At 40.1% G+C, this 20467-nt stretch overlaps 1 protein-coding gene across 1 annotated transcript in view; it reads right to left on the bottom strand.

Annotated features, from left to right (window-relative positions):
- The window catches only part of LOC136864014 (BOS complex subunit ncln), a 260068-nt gene that overhangs the window by 29734 nt on the left and 209867 nt on the right, over positions 1–20467 (bottom strand). Inside the window, exons 11-12 of the mRNA XM_067140513.2 lie at positions 19448–19546; positions 19256–19334 (exon numbers count right to left, since the gene is read on the bottom strand). Coding sequence (XP_066996614.2) covers positions 19256–19334; positions 19448–19546 — 178 coding nt within the window. The remainder of the gene's footprint in view (positions 1–19255; positions 19335–19447; positions 19547–20467) is intronic.

Genomic DNA, 20467 nt, shown 5'->3' with positions numbered 1-20467 from the left:
AATGATTTCAATCTGAAGCAAGATGGGATCATTGGGAAGGATATCCTGCATAATAGCATATTAAATTACCAGGATGGGTATGCGCTAATAGCAGGAAAGAAATATCCCTTTGGTGCACGAGAAGCCGTATGGGTCACTTTGGAACCCCGAACCGAAAAGATAGTGGCTATCGAAGTAGATAAGAATAATGCCGAAGGCCTTGTTGAAAAGCAGGAAGTAAGACCGGGCGTTTACTTAGCAGAGTGCTTGACCAAGTCGGAAGATTACACGGCTATTGTCAGTATGTTGAAAACTACTGATAAGGCTTGGAGATTACTAAGTCCAGTGGTAGAACTTCATGCTGTAGGGAAAGAGACAGCTGAATCACCCACTGTAGTAAATAAGGTCGAGCGAGCCGCCTTATCTAGAACAAGCAGCGGAACGCAAGAGCACTCAAGGAATGGCAATAATAATAATAATAATGTCAGTGGTGAACAAGTGGAGATCAGGTCTCCCGTCACCAAGTCCAGGGCTCAAAGATTGCGAGAGCAGTTGCGTTTAGACCACTTAGCGCCTAAAGATCGCGAAGAGATATGTGCGATCTGTACCGCCTACCAAGATGTGTTTTACTTGGAAGGTGATAAGTTGACGCACACGGATGTGCTGCAACATGCCATTCCGACACCCGCGGATCAACCTCCCATACATTTACGGCAATATAGATTGCCCGAAGCCCAGAAAGAGGAGATAGGTAGACAAATCGACAAGATGCTAAATGATCAAATTATAGCTCCGTCTACTTCTCCATGGTCCTCGCCCATTCTTTTGATCCCCAAGAAAATGGACGCCTCTGGGAAGCAAAAGTTTCGTCTCGTAATTGATTTTCGTGAGCTCAACCGGGTTACTATCGGTACAGCGTACCCACTTCCGTTAATTACGGAAATACTAGATGCTTTAGGAAAAGCCCGATACTTTTCCACCTTGGATTTAGCGCATGGCTATCATCAGATCATGTTGAAGCCAGAAGACAGAGAAAAGACCGCATTCTCTGCACTAGGAAGGCATTACGAGTATTTAAGAATGCCCATGGGGCTCAGGGACAGTCCCGCGACGTTCACGCGGTTAATGAAAACCGTATTAACAGGCCTAGAAGGCATAAAATGCCTCTGTTATTTAGATGACGTCATCGTGTATGGTAACTCGATAGATGACCATAACCAGAAGCTACGAGACGTATTGCAACGGCTAAGAGTAGCCAACTTAAAATTAGGACCGGACAAGTGCGAGTTCTTACGAACCGAAGTCACCTTTTTAGGTCACGTCATTACGAAGGACGGAGTCCAACCCGAGGAGAGGAAAACCCAAGCAGTGAGGGATTTTCCACAACCCACTACCACGAAACAATTGAAGGGATTTTTAGGGTTGTCAGGTTATTACCGTAGGTTCATACCTAATTATAGTAAGATAGCGAAGCCACTGTACGAGCTCCTAAAGAAGGACGTACCGTACGTCTGGACAGAACAGCAAGAACATGCGTTCCAGGTACTAAAGCAGAAACTCATTGAAAAACCAGTTTTACAGTACCCTGACTTTGAAAAGCCATTCATTTTAACCACAGACGCAAGTGGGGAAGCGCTAGGTGCTATACTGTCTCAGGGTCCGCTAGGCAAGGATTTACCGGTGGCGTATGCTAGTAGGACACTAAATAAGGCAGAAAGAAACTACAGTACCACAGAAAGAGAAGCGTTGACCAGTGTATTCGGTGTGAAATATTTTCGTCCTTATTTGTTTGGACGTCATTTCACAGTTGTGACCGACCATAAACCATTAAAGTGGGTTTTCAGTGTACGAGACCCATCCTCTAGGCTACTGAAATTTAGGCTTAAGTTAGCCGAATACGATTTTGATATCGTGTACAAAGAGGGCAAGCGTAATTGCAATGCGGATGCTCTGAGTAGAATTCCTGCTACCCCTGAACAGGAAGTGAGAATAGTTAGCTCTGAAGGCCAAGAGCCAGACATGGCAGGCAATGGGGAACGAAGTAATGAAAAGACGTCGACTCCCAGCATGAGGTCGAACGGGGAAAGTGAGCAGACAGACAGACTCAGCTCTGAATCCGAGGACGCTTCGGTAGAGGTGACAGAGCCTGAGAATGAGGTAGGAACGCCTGCTACAAGCAATTCGAAGGCTGAGCTAACAGAGCAGGAAAAACGGGACATAATTGAAGAAGCGCATGCTTCGCTGGTCGGAGGTCACCAAGGCATTACCAGGACGTATGCTAGGGTGAAAGACCACATCCAATGGGATGGGATGTACAAGGACATAGAAAACTATATTCGTTCATGTCCTTCTTGCCAAAAGAATAAGATTACCGGGCCAGAAGCGAGAGCCCCAATGGTAATAACGGACACTCCAGCGACAGTGTTTGATAAGGTCTCATTAGATATCGTAGGCCCTCTAGACCTAACAGAGGCCGGAAATCGATATATACTCACCTGTCAGGACCAGTTATCGAAGTACCTGGTCGTGAGTGCAATGCCAGATCAGACCACAGAAACAGTAGCCAGAACACTGATAAATAGTGTAATCAGTATTTTTGGAATACCAGGAACGATCTTAACCGATCAAGGCGCGAATTTCATGGCGGACATGTTTAAGAAACTGTGTCGAACCTTACGAATTAAGAAGGTACACACAGCCACTTTCCGCCCACAATCAAACGGAAGTCTAGAAAGGTCACATGGAGTGCTAGGTGAATTTCTGAGACATTATGTGTGTAGTTCTCAGAATGACTGGGATAAGTATCTCCCAATGGCTATGTTTGTGTATAATACTACCAAACATACTAGCACTGGTTATACACCATTTGAATTGATATTCGGAAGAAAGGCCAATATTCCAGGCGTACTACAAAGAAAACCTGAGCCAACTTACAATGAATATCAGAATGTGGTACAAGAATTAACACAACGACTCCAGGAGAGTCACGAAATAGCCAGGAAAACTCTAATTAAGCGTAAATAGCAAGAAAAGTGTAGGTACGATGAATCACAGAACAAAGTTTCCTTTAAGGAAGGAGACCTAGTATTGCTCCGTAATGATGCTCTAAGACGAGGGCGTAGCAAATCAAAATTATCGCCACCATATCAAGGCCCCTATAAGGTCATAAGGGTAAATGGTGTGAACTGCACACTGGAGCTGAATAAGCGAGGAAAACGGACTACTGTCCACAAAAATAGATTGAAGCTCTATATTGATTAGAAGCGGGCATAAATAGTTGTATTTGGTTCTGATTTCGGCCGCGGTAAACACACTCCCTTTACCTCAACGGCATTGTGAGCTTTCGATGACTGCTGATAAGGTTAGTATGAAATACCCTGTCAAGTCACGTGCCAAATTAGGGATACCGATGTTAGAAATTTAACCTAGAAATTTCAGAGCCAAGGATTATTGGTACGGGACGTCAAACAGTGCACGATCCTCAGTACCCGTCAGAAAGACCACAGTGGCGAGGCTGTGAGTCTAGATGTTAACCCTCGCCAAACTTGACCCACGAGGTCTTGAGCTGAGCACAAGGCTCACTCATGTAGTGAAAGCGGAAGGCTTACAATTTAGTTCAGAGTTAATAGGAACATTGCTAATACGCAACATTGTATTTTACTGAACGGGCAAGATAGAGAAAAGGCTGCACAAAAATCACTAATATGAAGGGTAGGAAATTGTGAATAGGTACAGTCATAGAGTCACAAATCGGTGTTAAGAATTAAACAATACGGTCACATACACAGTGATTCTCTCACGAAGGAAAGAATAGAATGAGTCCAGTAGTAAGGCACACGGAAAAACCCCGTGTGGTGCCGGGGATCAACATAAGTAGTCCTGTATACCAGAATAGCACCACAGCCGATCCAGCTTGTCGTAGGAGGCGACAAATGGATCCTCATAGGGAGCGGCCTTGCATGTAGTCTTTAGCACAAGTGCGGGCGCCCTATGGGAGGTGTGAATCCCTTGGGACGGATTCCACCTGGGGTATGTCACCATTGAGCCGGTGGCTACTCAAGGAGGTGTGATATCTGCAAGCGCAGAAACCCACCCAAAGAGAGGTTGTGAACCACAACCACGTTTTCTTGTTCTCAGAAAGGAAAAGTCATACTACGGACATGAATTGTAGTGAATCCAGATCAAGGCATCATTTGCCACTCAACATAAAACATTGGAAGTATCCAGTCATTCCTGAGTACGAAATCTTACACCCTAGATCAAGCCCCATGTATGGTTACTCTGTGCCGCTCTGCGCATAGTGAATAACTGGGGGATATATGTCCCACAAAACGTTACCCTCAAGGTAAAATTCTGACCTTCGAATTACATAGCCGTTACCTTAGGCCGGCAACGCTATGTCTCCTATCAGAGGATGTTGAAGGCAGAAGGTGAACCACCCTTTGGCCGGGAGTCACCCCTTGAGAAGACCCCGTAAGGCAGGTAGTTACCTGAGTGCTTATGGATAAGCCAGGTAAGAAGAACCATAATCTGCATCCAATAGCATATTGGAAAAGGTTCTTGCGAACTTAGGACTCATGATACCGAAGATTGCCGTGAGATGAAAGATGAGTTGAAGGCCATACTCATAGGATAGAACCGAACCCGAGACCCATGGCTCCGCGAGCCAGCGTGCGGTCAGTATAAACAATAAACCCCGAAGAGTTACTCGAATGTCATTCAGATATGAACAAGCAATGACCTATTGTGTTAACACCTTAGTGTTGTGATTATCTAACTTAAACGTAAGACAAGCGTAAGACAATGTTATGTCAGCATTGGCAAAAGATAAGATGTATTGACTTGCGGGCCAGCACGGCCAAGCATGCATGATGTCCAGTAAGCGGTCAGAGACAGCGACTTTGATGTTGATAAGGCAGCACAGTTAGACTTAGAGATAACCCATACAGCGAGCCAACAGACGTGTACTTCGGAGAGAAGAAAGAAACAGAACTATGCGCGACAGTGATTAGTAAAATTAAATCGGTTATCTGAATTGTATATCGTAGCCATGAGGACCTAAAACGGACACAAATTTGTGCATTATATCAAAGAAAGAATTCACGTGTAATAGATGGGTTCGTGTAGACATATTGAGTATTCAGCCCGAAGGCTGATTGGATCCTCAAGAGGTCCACCGTAACTACCGTAGACGGCCTAAATGCCATTGAAGAGGCGCGCTAGAGCAAGAATAATGAGATAGCTTCCATTGCTTTCCTCATTTTGGGATAAGGGATACAATAGGACATTTTCAAAGGGATAGATGTCAGACATGAAAGGCAGGCGGAACAAACGTGAGTTAATCCACGTAGTAGATACCGTAACGAAGACTATTTGACACGTTAATGTTATTAACACACGGAATGATATTGCCGTGAATGAGATAAATTCGGTGAAAATTGTGAGCGACTTAAACAAATTTCAGAGGCTTTCCGACATTCGGAACTGCAGATATTGTTAAATAAACACCTGACTGAATTACAAGGTGTATTACTTCAGCTGCATGAACACTATCAGATAATCTTAGATAGTATTATAAATGCTCGGTTAGGACTAGTACAAGTACGCATTCTTAGTCCTGATGATATCGTAAAGGCTTACAAGAAGGTACAAGGGGAATTTCCCAAAGGTTATGACCTGCCAATAGAGATAAGAGAAAGTTATGGGTATCTCACATATCAAATTTCAACAGTGAGTGTGTACCTAACAAAAGAATCCTTGGTATATATTTTAAAGCTTCCATTGACAAACGGAATTAAATATTCCCTGTATAGATGTATTCCCTTCCCTACAAAAATAAAGAACAACCCCAACCATTTTGTGTACCTACAGGAAGAAAAAGAGTATGTAATCTTAGACAAAGAGAAGCAAACATACGCACAACTAGGTAAGGAACAAGTGCAAGAATGCAAATTAATAGAAGACAATCAAAGGTTGTGTAAATATAATTTTCCTCTAAGAAATGTAATTACCAAGAGACCTTGTATAATCAGTTTGTTAACAGGTGTGAATCACCTCCCCGAAGACTGTGAAAAGAGGGTATTGCCAATTTTCGAGCTCACTTGGATTCCTGTGAATGATAATAAATACATTTACATTTCCCCTAATGAAACCCAAGTGACATGCATTTGTAAGGAATCAACTAGTGATGTACAATTGTATGGCCTAGGTATAATAAGTTTCATGGATTTGTGTACTGTGTATTCTGTAGATAGTAAGATACAAAGTTCAGGGAGTATAAACTCCACCATGAAAAAGGACATTATACCTGAAATTGCACTGGAATATGATTGTTGTGAATCAAGTTATAGTAATATAAAACTCAGTGAAATTCCTGAATTAAACAAAGTGACTGTAGGTAACTTATTGAATCATGTAAACGATCTGAAATGGACAAGCCAGAAAGTAAGTGACGTCGAACGCTTAGTGCAACAGCAAGAAACTGAACTCAAGCATAATATAGCATTAAGATATGTAAGTGTGTACCAAATTGTAACTTGGAGTGTTTTAACCATAATGATAGTAATATTGTGTTGTTGTTGTGGCTGTTGTAAAAGCTGTAAGTATAAAACCAAGTGCATTGAGGACTACCAGGAACGCTGCGCCAATCTCTGTATCTATCAAAATGTGATTACTGCCAACAGTAAGGCAAGGGTATCGGACGAAGACATTACCGTCCAATTTAAGCAACACAAGGCTACTGGAAGGGCCCCCAGTGAGCCTGTTTTGCAGTCAGAGTTAGAATTAATAGAAACACCAGAGTCAAGGGTGTTACCGGAAGAGATATTGGCACAGCGTAGTCCCACTAGTAGGAGAGTAAGCTCCAAAAGATTGTAATTCATAAGTATCATAAGTTGTAAAGATTACAGTTTGAAAGTAACAAAATGAATGCAAGAGGTGTTTGCATTCATTTCTCCCTAGGGGAGGGAGGTGTCGTGTCCTCCCAGGGACTTGAACCCAGGACTGCTATTCCCTCCGAGGATCGAACCCAGGGAACGTACGAGGAATAGCTGTACCTGATGTATTAGGAATTAGCCTGTCATAAGAGGCTAGGAGTCAGGTATAAGCATACCTAATAGGCGTACCTGATAATAATTAAAAGATGTAAAATAATTATATTCAGTGGAATAGTTAAGAGTGGAAATCATATTTCTTGCATGTTAGGAAATCTTGAGTAACAGAGAAGTTTGTCATACAGGATGTGACTCATGTTGACAGGGCATGGTTCAGCAGCGTAGACGCAGTAAGAATATACTAGAAGGGTCTCTTGGATACAGGCCTCTGACTGGCCAGAATCACGGAAGGTTAGGCAGTCACGTACGCCGGTTACCACAAGCTTCGAGAACATGGGGTGTGGCCCGGAGGCTATATAAGGGCAAGGAAGTCATTATTCAGGGCTTCTACCATTCACTTCGCGGACCAGTTGCCAGTAGAATCCCTGCCGGTCGGTAGGACGATTACGCAATCAGTAATAATAATAATAATAATAATAATAATAATAATAATAATAATAATAATAATAATAATAATAATAATAAGTATTATATACTTCAACGGACGGCTAGTAGGCAGACTTCTCGCTCAAGACTTGCCAACATTAAGTCTTTATTTTAATTGTACATAGTGTACATATTGTAGTCAACCTTCAGTATCAGAATATATTAACTTCGTGGGAATCCACATCGTCGTCTTCCTCCTGATCTGCTACCTTAGTTGAAATTTCCCAACCTATACGTTCCAACCGCTCGGGAACGATCCAACCAACCTTCCATCCAATCTGACATTTCCTACGAGCTCACCTGTAAGCTCAAATCCTGTCTGTCACGACAGTTGAAACATGTACCAGTATGAACATTTTTGACATGACCTTTTAATCCCCCTCAGGGAGGTGCAAATATGTATTGAATAGGAGGATGAATAAACTTATATTGCTATAATTCACCATTGTCAATAAAAAATGAGGCTAATATTATGTAATAACCATTCAGCAGACAGAAAATGTTGTTAGAAATCACCATCAGAAATTATAATAGGCAATCCTATCTTTTTCAGGAGATAGTTTTGGATCAGGCTGACTCAACTGTTTGAGCTTCCAAAGAACTGGCAATGTATTTACATTTAATGGCAACACAGCCCTGCCAAGTATTTTTTAAAGGGAGCGTGTATTACGATTTCATTGGCAATCACTGTCTGCCTCCGTGGCTAAATGATTAGCATGCTGATTTTTGGAACTAGGCTCGGGCTGGGTGTTTATGCCGTCTTCAACATTAGAATTAATCCTTTTTTTTTTTAACAATTTGTTTTATGTCGCACCGACACAGATAGTTCTCATGAAGACTGTGGGATAGGAAAGGTCTAGGAGCGGGAAGGAAGCGGCCTTAGCCTTAATTAAGGTACCGCCCCAGCATTTGCCTGGTGTGAAAATGGGAAAAAATGGAAGATCATCTTTAAGGCTGCTGACAGTGGGGCTCGAACCTACTATCTCTCAGATGCAAGCTCATAGCTGCACGCACTTCATCGCACGGCCAACTCGCCCGGTAGGATTCATCTTAGGTAGGGCCCCATCCTCAACGACATGTAGGTCTCCTATACAGCATCAACTCAAAAGACCTGCACCAGGCCCCTCCAGAGGTGACATGCCTTAAATTAAACTGGCAATCACCAACGTCAATATGCAATAGGAAGTTTTTCTCACTGCCATCAGGACTTAAACCATAGGGTGAGATGTCAGTCACTTCGATGCACAGCTCGCCGGTAAGGAAATTCTCACTATCTTCTGTTTCCTTCAGGTGTTTTGTGCAATGAGAAGCAGTTGCCTAAGCAATGGGGGCTCTATGAGACAGAGGTATATCATTCACATTCCCAGTTATTATTGAGAGGCGCAACTTATTCTTCAGCTCAAAAGGAGTAGGATTATTATAATAATATACCAAAGACCACAAACTCTGCAAAACAAAATTTTTAGGGAAGTGTTAAAGTCAAAATGTACTTGTTTCAATGCTTTTCTTATCTCCAAAGAGTGCAAAAAGTGAAGGAACATCAAAAACGCTTTCTGAAAAGGAAGAAGACTGCCCATTTTCCTCAGCCACATTATTGAATACGTACTAGGTTTAAAAACCTTTTAAAGGTGTTTTTTCACTTCAATGGTTGAGGACATAATCATTAGTTACAAAAATATTCTTGTTCATAGGAAACCTTGAGTTCACAAAACTATTATTTCAAAATCATTTCCATGTGATCTTTGTTGACAACATATTTCACAGCTTGGAAATTGGTTTGCAGCCATTCAGACAATTCAATGAGCATGTCCAGCAACATTCTAGTCAGCCCCGAATCATTATCACCATTTCCCATTCCGAGCTTCCCGGGTCGGGTTGTAAATCAAGGACCTCCATCGCTGCCTGTCTCTCCACCACTCTTCTCCTTTTTTAAGTACATCCCATGGTTCTCCTCCCCTCTTCTCTATGCACTCCACACTAAATCTGTCCACCTCTTTTGGAGTCTTCCACGTGGTCTCTTTCCTGTTAACTTCTCTGAAAAAGCTTTTTGTGGCACACTCTCTTCTCCCATTCTCATCATGTGCCCATACCAATTTAGCTTTGTTGTTTGTATCCCGTCTTGAAGTTTCAAGATTCCTGTCCTTTTCCTTATCTCTTAATTTCTAATTCAAACCTTTTTGGTCTTACCCTCGATACCTCTTAGGAATTTCATCTCTGCTGCCTGTATTCCACTCTCCTCTTGTTTTGTTGTTAGTCCACGATCCAGCTGCATAGGTTAGTTCAGAATAGGTTGAATATAATACTTTCTTAAATTTCTTCGGGACATCTTCGTTCTACAAAATACCCCTTATGCTCTGGTAAAAGCTGTTTGCTTGTTGTATTCTTTTCCCAATTTCCTTGGTTGTCTTTCCATCTGTGATTACATTTCCCAAGTACTTGAAACTTTTAACCACTTCCAGAATTTTACCATTTGGTTTTATCTTTCCTCTCCCTTCCTTCCCCTTGTCATCACTATTGTTTTACTTTTCTCTGTGCTTACTTTCATCCCAAATTTTTCTATCTCTTGATTCCATACATCTACTTGTTTTTGTACTTCCATTTCATCCTCACCCCATATCACTATATCACCTGCAAACAACATAGCTTTTGTTGCCTGTCTTCCCAATCTCTGTTTAATGTTCTTATGAATTTCATCCATGACTATGATGAATAGTATGGGGGATAGTACACTTCCCTGTCAGACCAGTTTCAGCTTCAAACCATTTTGTTTTACCTATACTAGTCTTCACACTACTAACACAATTTTTGTACATAGCTTTAATCATTTGCACTTCCACTCTGTTAACTTGTTTTTTCCTTAATGTCCCATACCAACTGTCTGGGCACACTGTCATAAGCTTTCACAATGTGAATGTCACCACTAGGTCTTTTCCAAACTCCCATCTTTTCTCCATCATATGTCTTAATTTAAAGATCAGGTCAAACTTTGATCTGTCTTTCCTAAAACCATACTGTTCTTCCATTTCTCCTTCTAGCTTCCTCCTCAGTCTCTTTCTAATACTCTCTCAAATATCTTAGTTACATGGGCAATAAGGGTGGTCCCTCTGTAGTTATTACATTCCTTTTTATCACCTTTTTAAAATATCGGGATAGTTAAACCCTTTCTCCACTCTTCTGGGATCTCTTTCTCCCTCCAGATTATTCTAAATAATCTATACGGCTACTGTAGCCCTATTGGTCCTGCTGCTTTTATCATTTCCGTAGTTACCTCATCCACTCCTGGTGCTTTACCGCTCTTCATCTTTTATATGGCTTCCTCTATTTCTAACATCAATATCTCCTTTCCTTGAACAGCAAAATACTAAAAGGTCACTTGTCTGGTGCTTTAGGAGATCTTCCACTGACGAAATGTTTTTCACAACCGTTTCAGCAAGAGGGGGATGTCACGAAATATACAAACTTTCCTCGCTACTTCCTTGGTCAGAACAGTATCTGATATCAATCTTCCTCATTAGGAGGCTCAGTAGCTCATTTTCTGAATTCTGCATATAGTCCACTGGAACAAAATATTCTTGCACTGGTAACATTTTTGTTGTCTGCTTGTTCGCACCGAACTACCCATTTATTTTCATGTGCCACACTCATAGAGGATAAATGGTAAACTATGCCCTGATTTGTTTTTTGTAAGCAGAATGATTGCACAGGCAATGGCACAATATTATTAGTTTTATTTTTATTTACTTCCTTTAATACATTTTTAGATATTAATTGAATGGATGAAAACCATAACGTTATAAGTAGCATTTGGGTCATTCAGAGAAAAAGGCATTTAAACATCTTAACACTCATATAAAGCATGCTATTTGTAGTTATACCACCCATCACTAGATCGCAGAATATTACCGCTATCACTTGTATCTCTTTGCTGGTGAAAGGATACATCCTCCTGGAGTTACATCCTGCACTTAACTCATTTTTTTTTTTAAAGTCACATACCGTTATGGTTTTCATCCATTCAATTGACCAATGAAATGGGAAATTAACCTCTCAGTGTGGGAGGAATGCAGGTTTTTAGTTAACTGGCCATAAATGTCAAGCAGTTCAATGAATTTTACCAAAATGTTCAGTTTGTTATTAGTGCATAAACACACAAATTACCTACAATCAATCAATACTGATCTGCATTTAGGGCAGTCGCCCAGGTGGCAGATTCCCTATCTGTTGCTTTCCTAGCCTTTTCCGAAATGATTTCAAAGAAATTGGAAATTTATTGAACATCTCCCTTGGTAAGTTATTCCAATCCCTAACTCCCCTTCCTATAAATGAATATTTGCCCCAGTTTGTCCTCTTGAATTCCAACTTTATCTTCATATTGTGATATTTCCTACTTTTATAGACGCCATTCAAACCTATTCGTCTACTAATGTCATTCCATGCCATCGCTCCGCTGACAGCTCGGAACATACCACTTAGTCGAGCAGCTCGTCTTCTTTCTCTCAATTCTTCCCAACCCAAACATTGCAACATTTTTGTAACGCTACTCTTTTGTCGGAAATCACCCAGAACAAATAGAGCTGCTTTTCTTTGGATTTTTCCAGTTCTTGAATCAGGTAATCCTGGTGAGGGTCCCATACACTGGAACCATACTCTAGTTGGGGTCTTACCAGAGACTTATATGCACTCTCCTTTACATCCTTACTACAACCCCTAAACACCCTCATAACCATGTGCAGAGATCGGTACCTACAATCCCATTTATGTGATTACCCCAGTGAAGATCTTTCCTTATATTAACACCTAGATACTTACAATGATCCCCGAAAGGAACTTTCACCCCATCAACGCAGTAATTAAAACTGAGAGGACTTTTCCTATTTGTGAAACTCACAACCTGACTTTTAGCCCCGTTTATCAACATACCATTGTCTGCTGTCCATCTCACAATATTTTCGAGGTCACGTTGCAGTTGCTCACAATCTTGTAACTTATTTATCACTCTATAGAGAATAACATCATCCGCAAAAAGCCTTACCTCCGATTCCACTCCTTTACTCATATCATTTATATATATAAGAAAACATAAAGGTCCGATAACACTGCCCTGAGGAACTCCCCTCTCAACTATTACAAGGTCAGACAAAGCTTCACCTACTCTAACTCTGAGATCTATTTTCTAGAAATATAGCAACCCATTCAGTCACTCTTTTGTCTAGTCCAATTGCACTCATTTTTGCCAGTAGTCTCCCATGATCCACCCTATCAAATGCTTTAGACATGTCAATCGCGATACAGTCCATTTGACCTCCAGAATCCAAGATATCTGCTATATCTTGCTGGAATCCTACAAGTTGAGCTTCAGTGGAATAACCTTTCCTAAAACCAAATTGCCTTCTATCGAACCAGTTATTAATTTCACAAACATGTCTAATATAATCAGAAAGAATGCCTTCCCAAAGCTTACATACAATGCATGTCAAACTTACTGGCCTGTAATTTTCAGCTTTATGTCTATCACCCTTTCCTTTATACACAGGGGCTACTATAGCAACTCTCCATTCATCTGGTATAGCTCCTTCGGCCAAACAATAATCAAATAAGTACTTCAGATATGGTACTATATCCCAACCCATTGTCTTTAGTATATCCCCAGAAATCTGATCAATTCCAGCCGCTTTTCTAGTTTTCAACTTTTGTATCTTATTGTAAATGTCATTGTTATCATATGTAAATTTTATTACTTCTTTGGCCTTAGTCTCTTCCTCTATCTCGACATTATCCTTGTAACCAACAATCTTTACATACTGCTGACTGAATACTTCTGCCTTTTGAAGATCCTGACATACACACTCCCCTTGTTCATTAATTATTCCTGGAATGTCCTTCTTGGAACCTGTTTCTGCCTTAAAATACCTATACATACCCTTCCATTTTTCACTAAAATTTGTATGACTGCCAATTATGCTTGCCATCATGTTATCCTTAGCTGCCTTCTTTGCTAGATTCAATTTTCTAGTAAGTTCCTTCAATTTCTCCTTACTTCCACAGCCATTTCTAACTCTATTTCTTTCCAGTCTGCACCTCCTTCTTAGTCTCTTTATTTCTCTATTATAATAAGGTGGGTCTTTACCATTCCTTACCACCCTGAAAGGTACAAACCTGTTTTCGCATTCCTCAACAATTTCTTTAAACCCATCCCAGAGTCTGTTTACATTTTTATTTACCGTTTTCCACCGATCAATCAATCACCTAAAATCAATGAAGTGGAGGAATCTTCTGACACTTTCAAATCAAACAAGAGATACAGCTCAACCAAATGTAGGAGTAGCTACTACCAGGTTTTTCTTAGCCATAAGACCTATAATACAGGTTTCTGTACTATACTCATTAACATACACAATGCAAAAACTACATACACTTCCTCTACAGTAGCCGGTAAACATTCGTTTACCCTCAATCAGAACGGAAATAACATACCATGTGACTGCACGTGATTTGGAGCATAAATATCTGCCTATTCTACTATCATCTTTACAAAATCGAGGGTAGAGAACAACTGAAAATTTTTCACTTAGGATATAAGCAGTACTTTGCAGCATTCCGAAACCCATAATCTGCTGTAAGCATTTCCCTTTGCCCTCTGTAATTATCCACGTTTCTCACACAAACCCACCATCAACAACATTACAGCCGATATTTTCCCGTGTACCAAAAGCAACATCAATGTCACGATCACAACTTTCGCTCTCAAATTCTGTATCCTAGTCCTTGTTTAATGAAATGAAACTTTCTGTATCATCATTTGGTAAAATATCATTGATTTTCAAATTCATGATCACAAGAAAACGTTTAGCTGCCATGATGTCAACAACAGAACTTGTTGGTTTTTCACATGCGATATAGCATATGTATATTAGGATTTGAGGGATGTTCCACCATTCAACAAAATATAAAATATTTGAAATTTACTAAGCGAAGACCGGTTTCGACTCCCTTGGAGTCATCATCAGTTCTTGCAGAATAATTACATCAAAGGGAATCTGATAAGAATCAACATGAGAATTGCCTACAAACATCTCACTAGGTTGACATAAAACATAATGACAAAATTATATACACAATGACAATTGCTTAAATACATATCAATAGGTTGACATAAAACATAACGACAAATTATATACACAATGACATGAAGCGCTCGGCACTTTAAGAAAATTCTTGGATCTGGGTTTAAAATACTGCCGTGTGTTTGTAGAACATGGAACAGACTTGTCGGTCTTGTTTCAATCAACTTGAAACCATATGAACTAGTTGAAATAAAACACAATGAATTATATGACAAATATATAAACTGCTTTGCATTAGGTCACATAATCTTGCAGTGCTTTTGTACAGTACTTGTCGCTCTTGTGGAGAGCTGATGTTACGAATAATTGGTAGTTAAAATTAGCTGAGGGGTTGGGGGAACACATCCTTCATTATGGAACACCTGCTTTTGAAGTTGAAACTGTCGTCTACTATTGTTGTTGATATAAGAATTGACGATGGTGTGGCCTTGGTTTATGGCACCGTATCGTTAAAGGTGGATGTCTGAAGAAAAAGAAAGGAAATGAGAAAATAATGTGTGTGTTATTGATATATCGAGTTTTTATTGATGAAAGATCGATGCCTCGTCTATGATGTATCTTATTACATTGTAGTAGTTCAAGAAATATTCACTAGATAGAAGCACAAAGCAGAAGCCACTACGCGCGTGCAATGTACGTCACTCCGCAACAAAGAGCGTTGGGAGTCTGCATGCAGTGTACGGCACTCCATGTTGAGTGGTTAAATTCTGACACTAGAAACATGATGATTAGTTTGAATTGCATCCGATGCTTTCTGAATTTGATTAATCTGAAATACATATGACACTTTCTGAATTACAGTTGATTAATCCGAACTTCTTGCACCACTTCCTTTCCTCAATTTTCTCAACTTCTGATGGTATTTCATGACCACCAATTTGTGGTCAGAGTCCAGATCTGCTCCTGCGAAGGTCTTGCAATCCAACACCTGGTTTCTGATTCTCTGCCTAATCATAATGAAGTCTATTTGTTACCTTCCAGCTTGTCCAAGTCTCCAAATGTACCTCCCTATAATCTTTTAAACCAAACGCCGTAACTTATACCAGGTGTATGCATAAGCTTTTGCCAGTTTTTGTGGTAAAGAAAACACATAATTTTCAAGCGAAATTCATTTTTTGTTTATTGAAAATACTGGCCATCGGCTTCTACACACTTCGCCCATCTTTCAGGTAAGTTATGAATACCATGCCAGAAAAACTGCTTGTCTTTTGCGGCAAACCATTCGTCGAGCCATTTTCCAACTTCCTCGAAATTGCTGAAGTGCTGCTCAGCGAGCGCGTGGCCCATTGATACGAAGAGGTGATAGTCAGATGGCACCAGGTCGGCGCAGTAGGCGGGTGCAGAAGGATGTCCCATCCAAGCGATTTCAAGGTGTCTTTCACTGGTTTTGCTGTGTGAGGCGGCGCTTTGTCGTGTAACAAAATTACTTTGCCATGTCTTCTGGCCCATTCCAGTCATCTTTCGATCAATGCGTGATTTAAATTAATCATTTGTTGGCGATAGCGTTGTGCATAAATGGTTTTGTCAGGCTATAAAGAGTTCATAATACACAATACCGCTCTGGCCCCACCACTGACTTTCACATTGAAATCACCACGTTTAAACTGTCGAAACCATGTCTCACATGTTCTAAGCGATGGAGCGTGTTCACCATATGTTTCCACCAGCAAACGACGACTTTCCACAGCCCTTTTCTTTTGATTAAAAAAGAAAAGCAATGTGTGTCGCAAATGTTCTTTTCCAGGCACAAACGTTGACATGATCACTGGACGATACAACACAGACGCTAGTATTTGGCGGACTCAACTTGTGTGTGTTGGTAGGTTAAAGTCAGACGAACAAACTGACGTATGTGTCAAATTCATATGCTGCGCACTGTTTGCTGGCGCCATCTCTTAGTGAAACCATAAAAGACTTGTGCATACACCTGGTACATAACCCTGTGGTTCAAGTGAAGGCAATCTGAGCGCAGATCCGTATCTCCTACCATAGCGGTATGTGTAAGTTAGGTTAGTCTACCTGCTGTCACAGATGAAGTTTCCTACAATTGCTCAGGTCATAGAACACATCCAGCAATTAAGGTGCTATGTTGAATTCCAACAAAAGATAAGTGAAACAATTTTCCAACTGCTCAATAAAATGGAAGAAGTTCGTGTCGAATGTAAGATCAAATGCTAAAAAAAAACAAAGCTTCCTTGAATGTTCAATTACATACCTGTATTTTAACACTGCAAAAAATATTTTAGTGTCATTTTGGTCTTTCTTTAATTACAATAATGTTTATGCTTATTTTAATTGATACTTTAAAAAATTTATACAGGTCTCATTTGAGATCCTGAATAATTAAAGATTTCTTGTCTTTTCCATCAACTTTGAATTATCCAAGTTTGACTGTATTACATGAATAAATATACAATAGTAGTATAGAGGACTTGACTTACACAGGTCGATCATGGACTACTAATGTAGCAAAGGACAACTAGCAGAGACTTTCAGCTTAAAGGAACCCTGAGGATTACCTAGCTTTTCCAGGTTATTACCAATATCTTCCCACAATTTCCTTTTGGATTCAACAACTACTTGTTTCGCTCTCTTTCTTTCATCTACGTACAAATCCCTGTTTGACTCTGCCCTTGTTTGGAGCCATTTCTGATAAGCCTTCCTTTGATATAGATGTTGATTCCCATAGCGAATCTGAAATATTTGTTCCGAATGAGTAAATTTATAATACCAATATAAATGGTCCGTTATTGGACATTATAAATTTTCCAGCTAACTCATTCCTGGTTGCCAGCGTTTTGCCCTCGTGTGCTAGGCTGGGCTCATTTCAGATTCCCTATGGGAATCAACATCTATATCATCTGATGGCCAAGCAGGCATCAATTTTTGATAATGAGACAAAGTCTCTCCTAGTGCATTGGCACTGCTGGTGGCTACAATTAGCCTACGCAGTGGCCTCCACGGTATGCACTAGCCAGCGTCTTGGTAGGTGTGCTAGGTACCAACTGATGAGCCCAGCCTAGCACACGAGGGCGAAACGCTGGCAACCGGGAATGAGTTAGCTGGAAAATTTATAATGTCCAATAACGGACCATTTATATTGGTATTAAGCCTTCTTTTTACGTTTACACGCTGCTCTCACTTCATCATTCCACCAAGATATTTGCCTTTTCCCATCTTTACACACAGTTGTTCTTAGGCATTCCCTTGCTGTTTCTACTACAGCATCCCTGTATGCCACCCATTCACTTTCTATATCCTGAACCTGCTTCCTGTCTACTGTTCAAAACTTTTCACTTATCATATCCATGTACTTCTGTCTAATTTCCTCGTCGTAGAGATTTTCTACCTTTACCTTCTACCTTTATTCGTTTGCACACAGATTTCACTTTCTCTACCCTAGGCCTAGAGATACTTAGTTCACTACAGATCAGATAGTGGTCTGTATCATCGAAAAATCCCCGGAAAACTTGTACATTCCTAACAGATTTCCTGAATTTGAAGTCGGTTAAGATATAGTCTATTATAGATCTGGTATCCCTAGCCTCCCATGTGTAGCTGTGAATAGCCTTATGCTTGAAGAATGTATTCGTAACTGCTAAACCCATACTAGCACAGAAGTCCAGCAAACGCTTCCCATTCCCATTAGCATCCATATCTTCCCCACATTTACCAATCACTCTTTTGTATCCTTCAGTTCTATTCCCAACTCTCGCATTGAAATCGCCCATTAGCATTATTCTATCCTTTCTGTTGACCCTGACCACGATGTCACTCAATGCTTCATAAAACTTGTCAACTTCATCCTCATCTGCACCCTCACATGGTGAATACACGGAGGCAATTCTAGTCCTAATTCTTCCAACTGACAAATCTACCCACATCATTCACTCATTTACGTGCCTAACAGAAACTATGTTGCATGCAATGTTTTTCCTGATAAAGAGCCCTACCCCAGACTCTGCTCTTCCCTTTCTAACACCTGTCAAGTACACTTTATAATCTCCTATCTCTTCCTCGTTATCTCCCCTTACCCGAATATCACTTACTCCTAGCACATCCAGATGCATCCTCTTTGTTGACTCAGCCAGTTCTACTTTCTTTCTTCCATAAGCCCCATTAATATTGATAGCTCCCGATCGAATTCCATTTTGTTCGCCAAGTTCTTTCCAAGGAGTCCCTCGCCTGTCAAATGGGAGTGGGACTCCGTTACTCCCATAGGTCCGAGGCTTGCTTAAAATGTTCTGAGCTCGGTAAATTCATGAAGCAGGATGCTACCCTACTTGCACATAGTCCAAGTGAGGATCTCTCCTCTAACGGGTTATGGACCACCGGTGAATTGTATAGTCCTAGCCGCCTGAGCACAAGGAGGGCAATGACTTAGAATATGTCCAAGATGCCCACTCCCATTCCATAGCAACTGGTTTCCAGAAATAAGTCATCCAGCCCAACAAAAAGCACAATGAACAATATATTTCAGTTTTAATAACAAGATGATGGTAAAATAAATTATTCATTTTATCCTTAGTGCACTGTAACAATGAGTTAAGAAATTTTTCCATGGATTCAATGAATGAGCACGGCAAAAGAATATCTAAATTACAAATGACTTACCTGGATAATAAGGTAAATCACACCAAGGTACATAGAAATTGCACAGGTAAGGAAGAGGTCGAACACAGCAGGTTTAACACTGGAAGAAGAAAACCCAAAATCAATATTATAGGCAAAGTACAAAACAATATTTTAATAATGTTCAGTCAATTTCTTTAATATGTTCAAATTTATTAAGTACAATCTGAATACCTGTAAACATTGACTGTTGCCTTTGTGACATCATAAAATACAAATTCGGGATCACGTTTGTCAGGTGTCTGGTGAGTAACTTTCACTTCCTTCAGATACCTAAAAAAAAGAATTTAAAGTAAGAAAATGATAATATAATATACTACTTAAATGTATCTTAAGTAACCCCATCTACATTTTTCAAACTCTCATTTAAGATTATGAACGGATTCCATTTTTTCTTTTCTTTTTTCTTTTTTACAAGTTACTTTACGTCACACCTACTATGAACCTACTATGATTCCAAAAATGTAACATTCATATTCAGTTCATTTCTTTATGCCACATATCTTATAGTTAATAAGTTTTGATTCAGCTAGTTATCAGGTACTGTAGCATTGATATCCTTCAGTTATTAATTTTTACGTACATTTTTCTATTTTTGTTTACTCCCTATTTAACTTAATGAGTTTTTCATTAATGTACATAATTACCACGACATTTAAATTCAATGCACTAAAAATTGCAAAAAATGCATGTGGTTAAGTGTAATACAGGGACAGGAGCCCTAACTTCACCACTTAATAAGTAAATAAATCAATAAATAAATGCTATTGGCTTTACATCCCATTAAGTACTTTTACAGTTTTTGGAGATGCCAAGGTGTCGGAATTTAGTCCCGCAGCAGTTCTTTTACGTTAAGTAAATCTACCGACATGAGGCTGGCGTATTTGAGCACCTTCAAATACTACCGGACTGAACCAGGATCGAATCTGCTAAGTTGGAGTCAGAAGGCCAGCACCTCTACCATCTGAGCCACTCAGCCTGGTAAACTAAATAAATAAGTAAATAAATGAGCAGATAGATAAATAAAGCATCTTACATATATATATTACATTGCATGTCTTCAATACAGACTGTTATACCTCCACGTTCCTCTGTTTGCAACTACTGTAGTTCCATGGCTTCACTTAGTGCCATATCTCTTATCATTAAATCATTGTTTAACCAATGTCGCTTTGATCTCCCTCTACTCCTCTT

This window comes from Anabrus simplex, chromosome 2 (genome assembly GCF_040414725.1).
Source record: "Anabrus simplex isolate iqAnaSimp1 chromosome 2, ASM4041472v1, whole genome shotgun sequence".
NCBI classification, from domain to species: domain Eukaryota; kingdom Metazoa; phylum Arthropoda; class Insecta; order Orthoptera; family Tettigoniidae; genus Anabrus; species Anabrus simplex.
Note: the sequence above shows the minus strand (reverse complement) of the source record. Positions and strands in the feature narration are given on the sequence as shown.